At 57.0% G+C, this 14,420-nt stretch overlaps 1 protein-coding gene across 1 annotated transcript in view; it reads left to right on the top strand.

Annotated features, from left to right (window-relative positions):
* The window catches only part of PLEC (plectin), a 72,486-nt gene extending 68,175 nt beyond the window's left edge, over positions 1–4,311 (top strand). Inside the window, exon 39 of the mRNA XM_008571697.1 lies at positions 3–4,311. Coding sequence (XP_008569919.1) covers positions 3–3,112 — 3,110 coding nt within the window. The 3' untranslated portion in view covers positions 3,113–4,311. The remainder of the gene's footprint in view (positions 1–2) is intronic.
* The last annotated feature ends 10,109 nt before the right edge of the window (positions 4,312–14,420 follow it).

Here is a 14,420-nt window from a genome sequence, read left to right as displayed (position 1 = left end):
CTTCTTTGACCCCAACACACACGAGAACCTCACCTACCTGCAGCTGCTGGAGCGCTGTGTGGAGGACCCGGAGACGGGCCTGCGCCTCCTGCCACTAAAAGGGGCAGAGAAGGTTGAGGTGGTGGAGACCACGCAGGTGTACACTGAAGAGGAGACCCGGCGCGCATTCGAGGAGACGCAGATCGATATTCCTGGCAGTGGTGGCCACGGTGGCTCCACCATGTCCCTGTGGGAGGTGATGCAATCTGACCTAATTCCTGAGGAACAGCGGACCCGGCTGATGGCCGACTTCCAGGCTGGCCGGGTGACCAAGGAGCGCATGATCATCATCATCATCGAGATCATTGAAAAGACCGAGATCATCCGCCAGCAGAACCTGGCGTCCTACGACTACGTGCGCCGCCGCCTCACTGCCGAGGACCTGTACCATGCCCGGGTCATCTCCCTTGAGTCCTACAACATGCTCAGGGAGGGCACCAAGAGCCTCCGCGAGGTCCTCGAGGCAGAGTCCGCCTGGCGCTACCTCTATGGCACAGGCTGCGTGGCCGGTGTCTACCTGTGTAGCTCTGGGCAGACGTTGACCATCTACCAGGCTTTCAAGAACGGGCAGCTGAGTGCCGAGGTGGCCCGCTTGCTACTGGAGGCACAGGCGGCCACAGGTTTCCTGCTGGACCCGGTGAAGGGCGAGCGGCTGACTGTGGACGAGGCTGTGCGGAAGGGCCTGGTTGGCCCTGAGCTGCATGACCGGCTGCTCTCGGCCGAGCGGGCTGTCACCGGCTACCGTGACCCCTACACCGAGCAGACCATCTCACTCTTCCAGGCCATGAAGAAGGAGCTCATCCCTGCCGAGGAGGCCCTGCGGCTGCTGGATGCCCAGCTGGCCACAGGCGGCATCATAGATCCCCACCTGGGCTTCCACCTCCCGCTGGAGGTGGCCTACCAGCGCGGCCACCTCAACAAGGACACGCATGACAAGCTCTCAGAGCCCAGCGAGGTGCGCAGCTATGTGGACCCTTCCACAGAGGAGCGCCTCAGCTACACGCAGCTGCTCAAACGGTGCCACCGTGATGAGAACAGCGGCCAGCTGCTCCTGAAACTCTCTGGTGCCCACCAGGTGACCTTCCCTGGCCTGCGCAAGCAGATCACCCTGGAGGAGCTGGTGCGCTCGCAGGTCATGGATGAGGCCACGGCGCTGCAGCTGCAGGCGGGCCTGACCTCCATCGAGGAGGTCACCAAGAGCCTGAAGAAGTTCCTTGAGGGCACCAGCTGCATTGCCGGCGTCTTTGTGGACACCACCAAGGAGCGGCTGTCTGTGTACCAGGCCATGAAGAAGGGCATTATCCGCCCCGGCACGGCCTTTGAGCTCCTGGAGGCACAGGCAGCCACCGGCTATGTCATCGACCCCATTAAGGGGCTCAAGCTGACCGTGGAGGAGGCCGTGCGCATGGGCATCGTGGGCCCCGAGTTCAAGGACAAGTTGCTGTCAGCTGAACGTGCCGTCACAGGCTACAAGGACCCCTACTCTGGGAAGCTGATCTCCCTCTTCCAGGCCATGAAGAAGGGCCTGATCCTGAAAGACCATGGCATCCGCCTGCTGGAGGCCCAGATTGCCACGGGTGGCATCATAGACCCCGAGGAGAGCCACCGCTTGCCTGTGGAGGTGGCCTACAAGCGTGGCCTCTTTGACGAGGAGATGAATGAGATCCTGACGGACCCCTCCGATGACACCAAGGGCTTCTTCGACCCCAACACAGAGGAGAACCTCACCTACCTGCAGCTGATGGAGCGCTGCATCACTGACCCCCAGACGGGCTTGTGCCTCCTGCCGCTGAAGGAGAGGAAGCGGGAGCGGAAGACGTCCTCCAAGTCCTCGGTGCGCAAGCGCCGCGTGGTGATCGTGGACCCTGAGACGGGCAAAGAGATGTCGGTGTACGAGGCCTACCGCAAAGGCCTCATTGACCACCAGACATACCTGGAGCTGTCCGAGCAGGAGTGCGAGTGGGAGGAGATCACCATCTCCTCCTCGGATGGCGTGGTCAAGTCCATGATCATTGACCGCCGTTCTGGCCGCCAGTACGACATCGATGACGCCATTGCCAAGAACCTCATCGACCGCTCGGCACTGGACCAGTACCGCGCCGGCACGCTCTCCATCACCGAGTTTGCCGACATGCTCTCGGGCAATGCCAGCGGCTTCCGCTCCCGCTCCTCATCGGTGGGCTCCTCTTCCTCCTACCCCATCAGTCCTGCCGTCTCTAGGACCCAGCTGGCCCCCTGGTCTGACCCCACTGAGGAGACAGGCCCCGTGGCCGGCATCCTGGACACGGAGACGCTGGAGAAGGTGTCCATCACAGAGGCCATGCACCGCAACCTGGTCGACAACATCACTGGGCAGCGGCTGCTGGAGGCACAGGCCTGCACTGGGGGCATCATCGACCCCAGCACTGGCGAGCGCTTCCCCGTCACGGATGCCGTCAACAAGGGCCTGGTGGACAAGATCATGGTGGACCGCATCAACCTGGCCCAGAAGGCCTTCTGCGGCTTCGAGGACCCACGCACCAAGACCAAGATGTCGGCCGCCCAGGCCCTGAAGAAGGGCTGGCTGTACTACGAGGCCGGCCAGCGCTTCCTGGAGGTGCAGTACCTGACGGGAGGCTTGATTGAGCCCGACATGAAGCGCCGTTTGCCCCTGGAGGAGGCCCTGCAGCGTGGCACCGTGGACACCCGCACCGCCCAGAAGCTGCGCGACGTCGGCGCCTACTCCAAGTACCTCACCTGCCCCAAGACCAAGCTCAAGATCTCGTACAAGGACGCACTGGACCGCAGCATGGTGGAGGAGGGCACGGGCCTGCGGCTGCTGGAGGCCGCTGCCCAGTCCAGCAAGGGCTACTACAGCCCCTACAGCGTCAGCGGCTCCGGCTCCGCCGCCGGCTCGCGCACGGGCTCGCGCACAGGCTCCCGGGCTGGCTCCCGCCGCGGCAGCTTCGATGCCACTGGCTCCAGCTTCTCCATGACTTTCTCTTCCTCCTCCTACTCCTCCTCGGGCTATGGCCGCCGCTACGCCTCGGGGCCCTCAGCCTCCCTGGGGGGCCCTGAGTCTGCAGTGGCCTGACCCCCTGCCTGCACCTGCCCTCCCGCTCTGCATGTGGCCAGGCTCCCCGCCGAGGCGCTGGGGTCTTTCTTTAATGTTTGAAGGTGTCTTCCTCCCAAGTGGTGCCTAAAGTTTAACCAAAAAAAACCAGACTAATATAGTAATATATATCTGCTGTCCAGACAGCCTGGGCGCGGGGGTGGCCAAGCCCCACTGGCCGCCTCACCTCCATCGGGTATCCGCACTCCCTTCTACCTGCCACTCGCCACAGCCAGGTGCCTTGCAGGGTCCAGAGCCAGGCCCCCAGCCTCCTCCTGTCTCCCCAGAGAGGGTTCCTTCCGGACAAGGCACCCAGCCCCGTAAGCCACCCACCAGTCCTGGCTGCTGAGGGCAGCTGGAGCCAGTCCCATCAGTGGAGGGCCCTCAGCCCTCTCGGGGCCTCGACTCCTAGGCCAGCATCCTCTCCCCAGCGTGTTTCCAGGACTGGCCTGCTCACTCAGTGGGTCTTGCTGGGGAGGGAGGGGGTCCCGGGTCAGATGCCTCTTGCAGCCTGCCCAGAGAATCCCCTTCCCCATGGGAAGATGAGGGTCCAGTCTTCAGAGCTAGGTGTTTGGGCTCCAGCCTCCTGCCGGTTCCTGCAGCTGCGTCTGAGCTCTGCTTCGTGGCTCACCCCACACCCCGACACTCACTCCCAAGACCCCAGGCCTCAGGCTTCAGCCTCTCAGCCTCAGCTCCCTAGTAAGTGCCTTCTGTGTTCTCCCTCCTACCCCAGGCGCCGAGGACCCAGGCCCGGGGTGGGAGACAGACGCTCCCAGGTGGGTGTGGCCGGGGGTCCTGCAGATGTGCCCTCCCTGTGGGCCCAGGGGCCCTCGAGCCTGTGGAGCCCCACCCTGGGGTGCTGCCTGCCATTTTTTCCCAGGGAGCCCCAGTTCCCAGATCAGTCTCAGCCCCTCTTTGGCCCAGGGAGGCCAGCTGGGCAGTGTGTGGTGACGAGGCACCCCAGCCCAGTGCCACCCACCCTCCTGTTCCCTCAGCCCCTGGCCTTGGTGGCCCTCACCCCTCCCTCCTCCCTTAGACTGAGCTTTGCATGTTCCACTAACCCAGGCAGGCGGTAGGTGGAGGTGCCAGGCTGCCGGCCGCCTCTGTGAGGGCAGAACACTAACCTGACCATGGGCGGGGGCCCTGCGGTGTCCGCCCCCAATAAAAGCAATTCCAACCTTCTTGTGGGTCCTGCCTCGTATTTTTTCCTGCAGTCAGGTGTGTGTCGGGGGTCAGGGTGGGGTGGATGCTGCAGCCCTGGCGGTGGCTGGAGGGCAGACCTAGTGGCCCAGGGAGTAGGGCGTGGTGGAGAGTGGGGCTGCTCCTGGATGCCCCATGCCCTGCTCTGGTCCAGGCAGTGACCTTACGTCGGGTGTGTGCTCGGCACTTAAGGTGCTCCTGTTTCCTCTGAGGGTGAGGTCAGTGAATCTGGCTGTGTCCCCCCACCCCGGGGAGGGAAGTGTGACCCTGGCTAGTTTGGTGCCCGTTGACTGAGGGCAGCCACACCTCGCCCCTCAGACACTCTTGCTTCTGTGCGGCTTCTCCCCCTGGACTTGGCTTTTCCAGAACTCTCGTTGGTTGCAATCTCAGGGAAGGCTCACAAGAAGACGTGAGAAGGGCAAGCCCCACCCTGCAGCAGCTGTTGCCCGAGGCCGTGGCCGGGGCTCCCCTCCCTCCTGGGCCTGCAGGGATGACCTAGACCCACAGGTCTGCGTCCTTGTCATCGTGCATTTACTGGGTTCTGCTCTCCTTCAAACTGTCCTCATTGCCCCCATTGAGTAGGTGATTAGGGTCACCTCTGCCAGATGATGTTCAACCGGAACAGGAGCCACCGTGGCCAGGTGGCTGTCACTGCTGTGGGTGCTTCCTCACTCTGCTCCAGGTGGCAGAGTTTTTCTCTGGAGACCAGGACCTTGGCCCCACAGGTTAAAGCTGCAGGACAGGAAGCACCCCTTCCCCAGTGGGGCACTAGCAGGATGATGGGTGGCCAGTCCTGCTTCCACCCCTTGGTCCCCAGACCCATGTGGCCACATGACCCAGGGGGCCATGGATTTGAGGACCCGTCCTGAAGGACAGCACCATAGTTGCACAGGTGTCATTGTCAGGATACTGTCAGCTGCACTTTGGCAAGAGCTATCTGACACTGCCTGTGGGTGGCTCCCAGGACAGGGGTGCCCTGTGGGGAAGGTGATGTCACTTGGGAGCCCTGCTGAGGATCGGATGCTGAGGCACCATGGGCAGGAAAGGCACGCTACGCCTGGAGTATGAGTCACGGCCTCGCCAAGGGGAAGAGGCCTCAGCGTGCCACCCAGTCTCCAGCTGGTCTCTGGACCTGCAGTGGGGGCGCTGGTCTTTATTGCTGGGGGCAGAGGGCTGTGTCTGCTACTCTGGTTGGGAGCCTGCCTGGAGCACTGGGTCATGAGTCCCTGTGGGTATGGCGCCTCCCCTGCAGTGGGCTCTCCTGATGGACAATGCCATGCGGCATGAGAACTGATGGAGTTTGGATGTGTTGTCCCCTCCGAAATGCATGTGGACATTTGATGTCCAATGTGGCAGTGCTGGAAACTGACTGAGTCATGGGGACGGATCCCTCATGAATGGATTAATGCTCTCCCTGGGGGAGGGGGGATTCAGGAGTGAGTTCTCGCTCTATTAGTTCCCGTGAGAGCTCGTTGCTTAAAAAGACCCTGGCACCTTCTCTCTCTCTCTCTCTCCTCTCTCTCCTCTCGCTTCCTGTCACCATGTGATCTGCTCATACCCGCCTGCTGCTGCCACTTTCCACCATGAGTAGAAGCAGCCTGAGGCCCGTGCCAGATGCAGCTGTCCCAGAATCATGAGCCAAATAAACCTCTTTCTTTATAAATTACACAGTCTCAGGTAATTCTGTTATAGCAACACAAATGGACTAAAACAGAAAATTGGTACCGAGGAGTGGGGNCTCTTGCAGCCTGCCCAGAGAATCCCCTTCCCCATGGGAAGATGAGGGTCCAGTCTTCAGAGCTAGGTGTTTGGGCTCCAGCCTCCTGCCGGTTCCTGCAGCTGCGTCTGAGCTCTGCTTCGTGGCTCACCCCACACCCCGACACTCACTCCCAAGACCCCAGGCCTCAGGCTTCAGCCTCTCAGCCTCAGCTCCCTAGTAAGTGCCTTCTGTGTTCTCCCTCCTACCCCAGGCGCCGAGGACCCAGGCCCGGGGTGGGAGACAGACGCTCCCAGGTGGGTGTGGCCGGGGGTCCTGCAGATGTGCCCTCCCTGTGGGCCCAGGGGCCCTCGAGCCTGTGGAGCCCCACCCTGGGGTGCTGCCTGCCATTTTTTCCCAGGGAGCCCCAGTTCCCAGATCAGTCTCAGCCCCTCTTTGGCCCAGGGAGGCCAGCTGGGCAGTGTGTGGTGACGAGGCACCCCAGCCCAGTGCCACCCACCCTCCTGTTCCCTCAGCCCCTGGCCTTGGTGGCCCTCACCCCTCCCTCCTCCCTTAGACTGAGCTTTGCATGTTCCACTAACCCAGGCAGGCGGTAGGTGGAGGTGCCAGGCTGCCGGCCGCCTCTGTGAGGGCAGAACACTAACCTGACCATGGGCGGGGGCCCTGCGGTGTCCGCCCCCAATAAAAGCAATTCCAACCTTCTTGTGGGTCCTGCCTCGTATTTTTTCCTGCAGTCAGGTGTGTGTCGGGGGTCAGGGTGGGGTGGATGCTGCAGCCCTGGCGGTGGCTGGAGGGCAGACCTAGTGGCCCAGGGAGTAGGGCGTGGTGGAGAGTGGGGCTGCTCCTGGATGCCCCATGCCCTGCTCTGGTCCAGGCAGTGACCTTACGTCGGGTGTGTGCTCGGCACTTAAGGTGCTCCTGTTTCCTCTGAGGGTGAGGTCAGTGAATCTGGCTGTGTCCCCCCACCCCGGGGAGGGAAGTGTGACCCTGGCTAGTTTGGTGCCCGTTGACTGAGGGCAGCCACACCTCGCCCCTCAGACACTCTTGCTTCTGTGCGGCTTCTCCCCCTGGACTTGGCTTTTCCAGAACTCTCGTTGGTTGCAATCTCAGGGAAGGCTCACAAGAAGACGTGAGAAGGGCAAGCCCCACCCTGCAGCAGCTGTCGCCCGAGGCCGTGGCCGGGGCTCCCCTCCCTCCTGGGCCTGCAAGGATGACCTAGACCCACAGGTCTGCGTCCTTGTCATCGTGCATTTACTGGGTTCTGCTCTCCTGCCCGAGGCCGTGGCCGGGGCTCCCCTCCCTCCTGGGCCTGCAGGGATGACCTAGACCCACAGGTCTGCGTCCTTGTCATCGTGCATTTACTGGGTTCTGCTCTCCTTCAAACTGTCCTCATTGCCCCCATTGAGTAGGTGATTAGGGTCACCTCTGCCAGATGATGTTCAACCGGAACAGGAGCCACCGTGGCCAGGTGGCTGTCACTGCTGTGGGTGCTTCCTCACTCTGCTCCAGGTGGCAGAGTTTTTCTCTGGAGACCAGGACCTTGGCCCCACAGGTTAAAGCTGCAGGACAGGAAGCACCCCTTCCCCAGTGGGGCACTAGCAGGATGATGGGTGGCCAGTCCTGCTTCCACCCCTTGGTCCCCAGACCCATGTGGCCACATGACCCAGGGGGCCATGGATTTGAGGACCCGTCCTGAAGGACAGCACCATAGTTGCACAGGTGTCATTGTCAGGATACTGTCAGCTGCACTTTGGCAAGAGCTATCTGACACTGCCTGTGGGTGGCTCCCAGGACAGGGGTGCCCTGTGGGGAAGGTGATGTCACTTGGGAGCCCTGCTGAGGATCGGATGCTGAGGCACCATGGGCAGGAAAGGCACGCTACGCCTGGAGTATGAGTCACGGCCTCGCCAAGGGGAAGAGGCCTCAGCGTGCCACCCAGTCTCCAGCTGGTCTCTGGACCTGCAGTGGGGGCGCTGGTCTTTATTGCTGGGGGCAGAGGGCTGTGTCTGCTACTCTGGTTGGGAGCCTGCCTGGAGCACTGGGTCATGAGTCCCTGTGGGTATGGCGCCTCCCCTGCAGTGGGCTCTCCTGATGGACAATGCCATGCGGCATGAGAACTGATGGAGTTTGGATGTGTTGTCCCCTCCGAAATGCATGTGGACATTTGATGTCCAATGTGGCAGTGCTGGAAACTGACTGAGTCATGGGGACGGATCCCTCATGAATGGATTAATGCTCTCCCTGGGGGAGGGGGGATTCAGGAGTGAGTTCTCGCTCTATTAGTTCCCGTGAGAGCTCGTTGCTTAAAAAGACCCTGGCACCTTCTCTCTCTCTCTCTCTCCTCTCTCTCCTCTCGCTTCCTGTCACCATGTGATCTGCTCATACCCGCCTGCTGCTGCCACTTTCCACCATGAGTAGAAGCAGCCTGAGGCCCGTGCCAGATGCAGCTGTCCCAGAATTGTAAGCCAAATAACCTCGTATAACTTCGTATAATGTATGCTATACGAAGTTATGCGCTGCCACTTTCCACCATGAGTAGAAGCAGCGTGAGGCCCGTGCCAGATGCAGCTGTCCCAGAATCATGAGCCAAATAAACCTCTTTCTTTATAAATTACACAGTCTCAGGTAATTCTGTTATAGCAACACAAATGGACTAAAACAGAAAATTGGTACCGAGGAGTGGGGCGTTGCTAAACAGAGACCTGAAAATGTGGATGCGGCTTTGGAACTGGGTAATGGGCAACGGTTGGAGGAGTTTGGAGACTTAGAAGGAGAGAAAAAGACGAGGGAAAGTTTGGAATGTCTTAGAGACTTACGTAGTGGCGAGCAGAATGCTGATAGAAATGTGGACAGTAAAGGCCATGCGGATGATGAGGTCTCAGATAGGAATGAGGGACTTATTGGGAATTGGACAGAAGATCACCCTTGCTACACCATAGCGAGGAACCTGGCTGCACTGTGTCCATGACCTTGGATGTTGTGGAAGTTGGAACTTAAGAGTCGTGAACCAGAGCATTTGTCCAAAGAAATTTCTAAGCAGCAAAGCATTAAAGAAGCTGCATGGTTGCTTCTAACAGCCTAGCTGAGTTATGGCAGCAAAGGCATAACACAAAGCCAGAATTTAAAAGGGAAGCAGAGCATAAAGATTTGGAGACTTTGCGGCCTGGCCATGCAGTAAAGAAGCAGAGAGACAGAACAATGCAAGGGTGAAGCAGATAAACTGGTTGCTAAAGACATTATCTTGACAGTGAGACACCCAGATGCTAAGTACCACGACAATGGAAAAAATGCCCTAAAGGCATTTGAGAAGTCTGGAAGGGTGCCCCACCCATCACAGGCCCTGAGACCTAGAAGGACTGAGTTGTCCCAGAGGACAGACCTGGGGCACAGCTGCCCCCGGGAACCTGCTCCCTGCATCCCAGCTGCTCCTGCTGGAGCGGCCCCTAGTGTGGTTCATGCAGCAGCCCTGGAGAGTAGAGGCCTGCAACCTCGGTGGCATCCATGTCGTGTTAAGTCCACAGGCCAGCAGGACGTGAGAGCAGTGGAGTCATGGCAGCCTCCACCCAGATTTCAGAGGATGTATGGAAAAGCCTGGGGGCCCAGGCAGACACCTGCTACAGGGGTGGAGCCACCACAGAGGTCATTTACTAGACAAATGCCAAGCAGAAAAGTGGGGTTGGAGCCCCCACAGAGAGTCCCCATCAGAGAAATGTCCAGTACAGCCAATGCAGCAGGGCTGCCAGGACTCCCAGGCCACTGGTAACGTGCAATGCAGGCCTGGAAAAGCCACAGGTGCCAGCACGGTCCACTGGGCTGTGCCTGGCAGAGCTGTGGGAATGAAGCTGCCTGATGCTTTGGAGGACCAGATGCCCAATTGTGCCCAGGATGCAGGACTTGGAGTCAAGGAAGATTATTTTGGACCTTCAAGATTTAATACCTGCCCTGCTGGGTTTCGGACTTGTTTGGGGCCTGTTTCTCCTTTCTTCTGGCCTATTCCTCCCTTTTGGAATGGGAACGTGTACCCAGTGTCTGTTCCACCATTGTTTCTTGGCAGTAGATAAATTTGGTTTTGACTTTTACAGGTTCACAGCTGGAAGGACTTTTGCTTTTGGTCTCAGAGGAGACTTTGGACTTTGGACTTTTAAGCTGGTGCTGGAGCAAGCTAAGACTTTGGGGACTGTTGGGATAGAATGACTGTATTTTGTATGTGAGAGCGACATGAGTTTTGGGGGGCCAGGGGCGGAATGATGGAGTTTGGATGTGTTGTCTCCTCCAAAACTGATGTGGACATTTGATCCCCAATGTGGCAGTGTTGGAAACTGATTGAGTCATGGGGGCGGATCCCTCATGAATGGATTAATGCTCTCCCCGGGGGAGGGGGGATTGATGAGTGAGTTCTTGCTCTATTAGTTCCCACAAGAGCTCGTTGCTTAAAAAGACCCTGGCACCTCCTCTCTCTCTCTCTTGCTTCCTCTCTCGCCATGTGATCTGCTTGTATCCTCCGGCTGCTGCCACTTTCTGCCATGAGTAGAAGCAGCCTGAGGCCCGTGCCAGATGCTGCTGTCCCAGAATCGTAAGCCAAATAAACCTCTGCTCTTTATAAATCACCCAGTCTTAGGTGATTCTGTTATAGCAACCCAGAACGGACTGAAGCAGACCCCACACCGTCGGCGCGGCCGGCCCTTCCTCCCCCACAGTCCCAGTCTTGCTCCACAGGCCCCCGTCCACCAGCCACGCCACTCCCCAGCCGTGAGTCCACACATGTCCCTGCGGTAAACCGCTCTCTCCGCTCGAGGCGGACAGTCTCGTGTGCGGCAGAAGCTCTGGCCCAGGGCTTGCCCTACATGGGCTCCAGGGCCAGCCCCGAGTGGAGCCATCGTCTGTTCTTGGCCCACCATGCTGTGCCCACACCATGAGTCAGGCCCAGGTTTGTCCCCCGCCACTAGTCACTGGAACCCTCTGTGGGGGTGGTGCCAGGGTGGGCAATGTGGGCCTGGGCCACCTGCTCATGCAGCCCTCTGCCCCTCCATGAGCCTGCACCGAGGCATGCACCCCGTCTTTCCCTGGATTCCTGCTGAGCCTCCAGACCTGTGGCTTGTCTGATGGCTCTGGTGGGAGTTGTGGTTGCACAGTCCTCACCGGCCCCAGGAACCTCTCTTTGAGAACTCTGCAGTTCCCCAGGGCAGATGGTGCGTCCTTGCTGCAAAACTTAGGGTCTGCGCCGCAGTTCTCCTTTTGGGCCTTGCCAGAGACCCACAGCACGTCCTTACCCACCAATGCCAGGTACAAGGGGTCTGCTGGGTCACCAACCTCACCAGCTGCAGTGCCCTTCCTCTTGCTGGGCCCCCTGCAAAACTAGAAGTCTCCACGTCATCCAACAAGTGGACTGATGTCATATTCTCTAGCATGTTCCAGCGCTCTTTATAAAACCCAGAGGCCTACAGCTGGGATGGTTCTTTCTCAGTGGCAAGAAACGAGAGGCTCAGAATGTGTTCTTTACCCTGGATGGGATGTCCTAACATGTCCCAGACCTCTGGACTCCAAAGAGCTTTCCTGAAGTGACCAGTCCCTGAACCGGTGTTCCGGTTACCTCCCACACGAGGCGGTGCATGTGTCCTCCAGCCTGGCACTCTCTGCTTGTCAGGCCTGGTCATTATGATGTTGTCGGCAAGTGGACTGATGTGTTCTGCGTGTTGGTCAGATGACCTAAGTTCCTTCAGACTACACTGTGACAAGGCAGAGGGTTGACACAACCCAGGGCACAGTGTGACTGTCTGCTGTTGTCCATCCGATGTGGATGCGAAGTGTTCCTGAGCTGCCACCAGTATGGAAAAGAGACCGTTGCCCAGTCACTTAGAAAAGGTTCCACAGACAGCACAACAGCTGGACTCACGGACACCGTTGGTGACATTCGTGGGGCTCCACTGTCATTCACCTTGATCTGTTCAGTTTCTGTAGGGACCTGATCAGCAAATTAAATGGGAAGAGGGTGGCCATCGCCCCTGCATCCTGTGAGAGTGTGAGGTTCTGCTGGGCGCGGCCATTTCCGCCACACGCGGTATTATTTTGAGTTACCGTCTTGGCTGGGGCGGGGTTCTCACGCTTGCATTGGGTCTCTCCTGCCACACTTTACTCCACAGGCCACAGGACTGATGCGAGAACTCTGCCAACTGTGAAGTAGGTTCCAGTTATACTTTCCTAGGCTGGGATATGATCGTCTGTAAGAGGGTCCTGGGCCAGGGCTCCATTTATTACTGTCCCCATGTCCCCTGCTCCCACAGGGACTCTGTGAAGTAGGTTCCAGTTATACTTTCCTAGGCTGGGATATGATCGTCTGTAAGAGGGTCCCGGACCAGGGCTCCATTTATTACTGTCCCCATGTCCCCTGCTCCCACAGGGACCCTGTGGTGGTGCGTTGAGTCCCCAGGTGTCAGTGTCTGCTCAGGCCCTGGTCTGGGTGTCCTCTCTCCCCAGTGCACGGTTGTCTACAGAAGCAGCTGTAGGTCCCTTTGGGGAAGGACTGGGCATTGCTCCTGTCTGACCTGTAGTATTGTAGGGTCTCTTCACAGGGCACCTGGCCAATTTATGGGCTCTGGGTCTGAGAACTGGCCTAGATAAGGAAACAACACAAGTGATTTTATTTTCCTTTGGGGAAGCAGACCTCAACTGTCTCATTCATTTAAAAATTTTTTGGTTCTAAATAATAAGCCGGTGGTCTTCAAAGTGTGCCCTCTGGACTAGCAGCATCAGGACCACCTGGGAGTTTGTGAGATGCAAATCAGTCGATCAAAATGACACAGATGATAGACTTAGTAGACAAGGACATTAAAAGTGTTGTTATAATTGTATTTCATATTTTCGGGAAGCTTGAGGAAAGATCGAACATGTTAAGTACAGACATGGGAGATATGAAAAAAGAACCAGATTGAACTTGTAGAGGTGAAATCTATAATGTCTGAGATGACAAATACATTGGATGTATTAACAGCAGATTAGACACTGCAGAAGAAAAGATTAGTAATGTTAAAGAAGTAGCAAAGGAAACTACCTAAAATGAAACAGAGAAAAATGATTGGAAAAAAATGAAACGAGCACTAGTGATCGGTGGGAAAACTCCAGACTTCCTACTATACGTGTAATTGAGGCCCTGAAAGGGGCGTTAAAAATATTTGAAGAAATGGTGGATAAAAGTATTCCAAAGTTGATGAAAACTATAAATCTACAGATCCAAGAATCTTAATGAACTCCAGGCACAAGAAACATGAAGAAAACTACATCAAGGCAATATCATTTAAATTACTTAAAACTAGTGATAAAGAGAAAATATTAAAAGCAGCCAGATTTTACAGATATATGTTATGTATAGAGGGACAAAGATAAGGGCAACGGATTTCTTGTTGGAAACAATGCAAGTTAGAAGATTTAAAGGGGAAAAAAAAACAACTATCAACCTGGAATTCTTTATTCTGTAAAAATATATTTCAATAATAAAGGTGAAATAAAGACTTTCAGACCTACAGAAACTGAAACAGTTAGTCACCAGCTGACCTGCAATGCAGAAAATGCTAAAGGACGTCCTTCGAGCAGGAGGAACATGATACTAGACGGAAATCTGGATCTAGACGAAGGATGAAAGAGCCCTACCGTGTAGTGACTGTGGTTTTAACCTTCCCCTGCCTTTCTGTCTTGGAGCTGGCCATAAAGAAATTCCCTGACCTACCTTGTCTGATTGTAGGTCATCAGATCCCATTCAGGAAGGGGCCCCAGCCCATGCCTGGGAGGAAGAAATACTGCAAAGAGAGGCCAAGAAGACTGAACCAACGGGCCTTGCTGGGTGTCCCCACTCTATTATATCACATCACACCCTTTTTGTCTGATAACAATTGGACATGGTTGTCTGTGCTTCAATCATGCCTACGTAATGAAGCTTCCATAAAAACCCAAAAGCACAAGGCTGGGGGAGCTTCTGGATGGCTGAAGTCATCTGCCTGCTGGGAAGTTGGCACATCCCAACTCCACAGGAACAGAAGATCCTGTGCTCGGGACCCTGCTAAACTTTGCCCTGTGTATGTCTTCATCTGTCTGTCTATTCATATCCTTTAAAATATCTTTTATAATAAATGGGTAAACGTGGGCCGGCCCGGTGGCGCACTGCTACAGTGCGCTGCTTGGGAGCGCGGCGGCGCTCCCGCCGAGGGTTCGGATCCCACATACAGACCGGTTCCCGCTCACTGGCTGAGCGAGGTGCGGGCGCAGCGCCGAGGTTTGCGATCCCTTGCCAGTCCCGGTCCGGTACAGGCGCGACACTGAGGGTTGCGATCCGTTGCCGGACACGAAAAAAGACAAAAAGGAAAAATAAATAAATAAATAAAT

Source organism: Galeopterus variegatus, unplaced genomic scaffold, assembly GCF_000696425.1.
Source record: "Galeopterus variegatus unplaced genomic scaffold, G_variegatus-3.0.2 Scaffold711, whole genome shotgun sequence".
Lineage (NCBI taxonomy): Eukaryota > Metazoa > Chordata > Mammalia > Dermoptera > Cynocephalidae > Galeopterus > Galeopterus variegatus.
The sequence above is the reverse complement of the archived record's forward strand: the minus strand, read 5'-3'. Positions and strand labels throughout refer to the sequence as shown.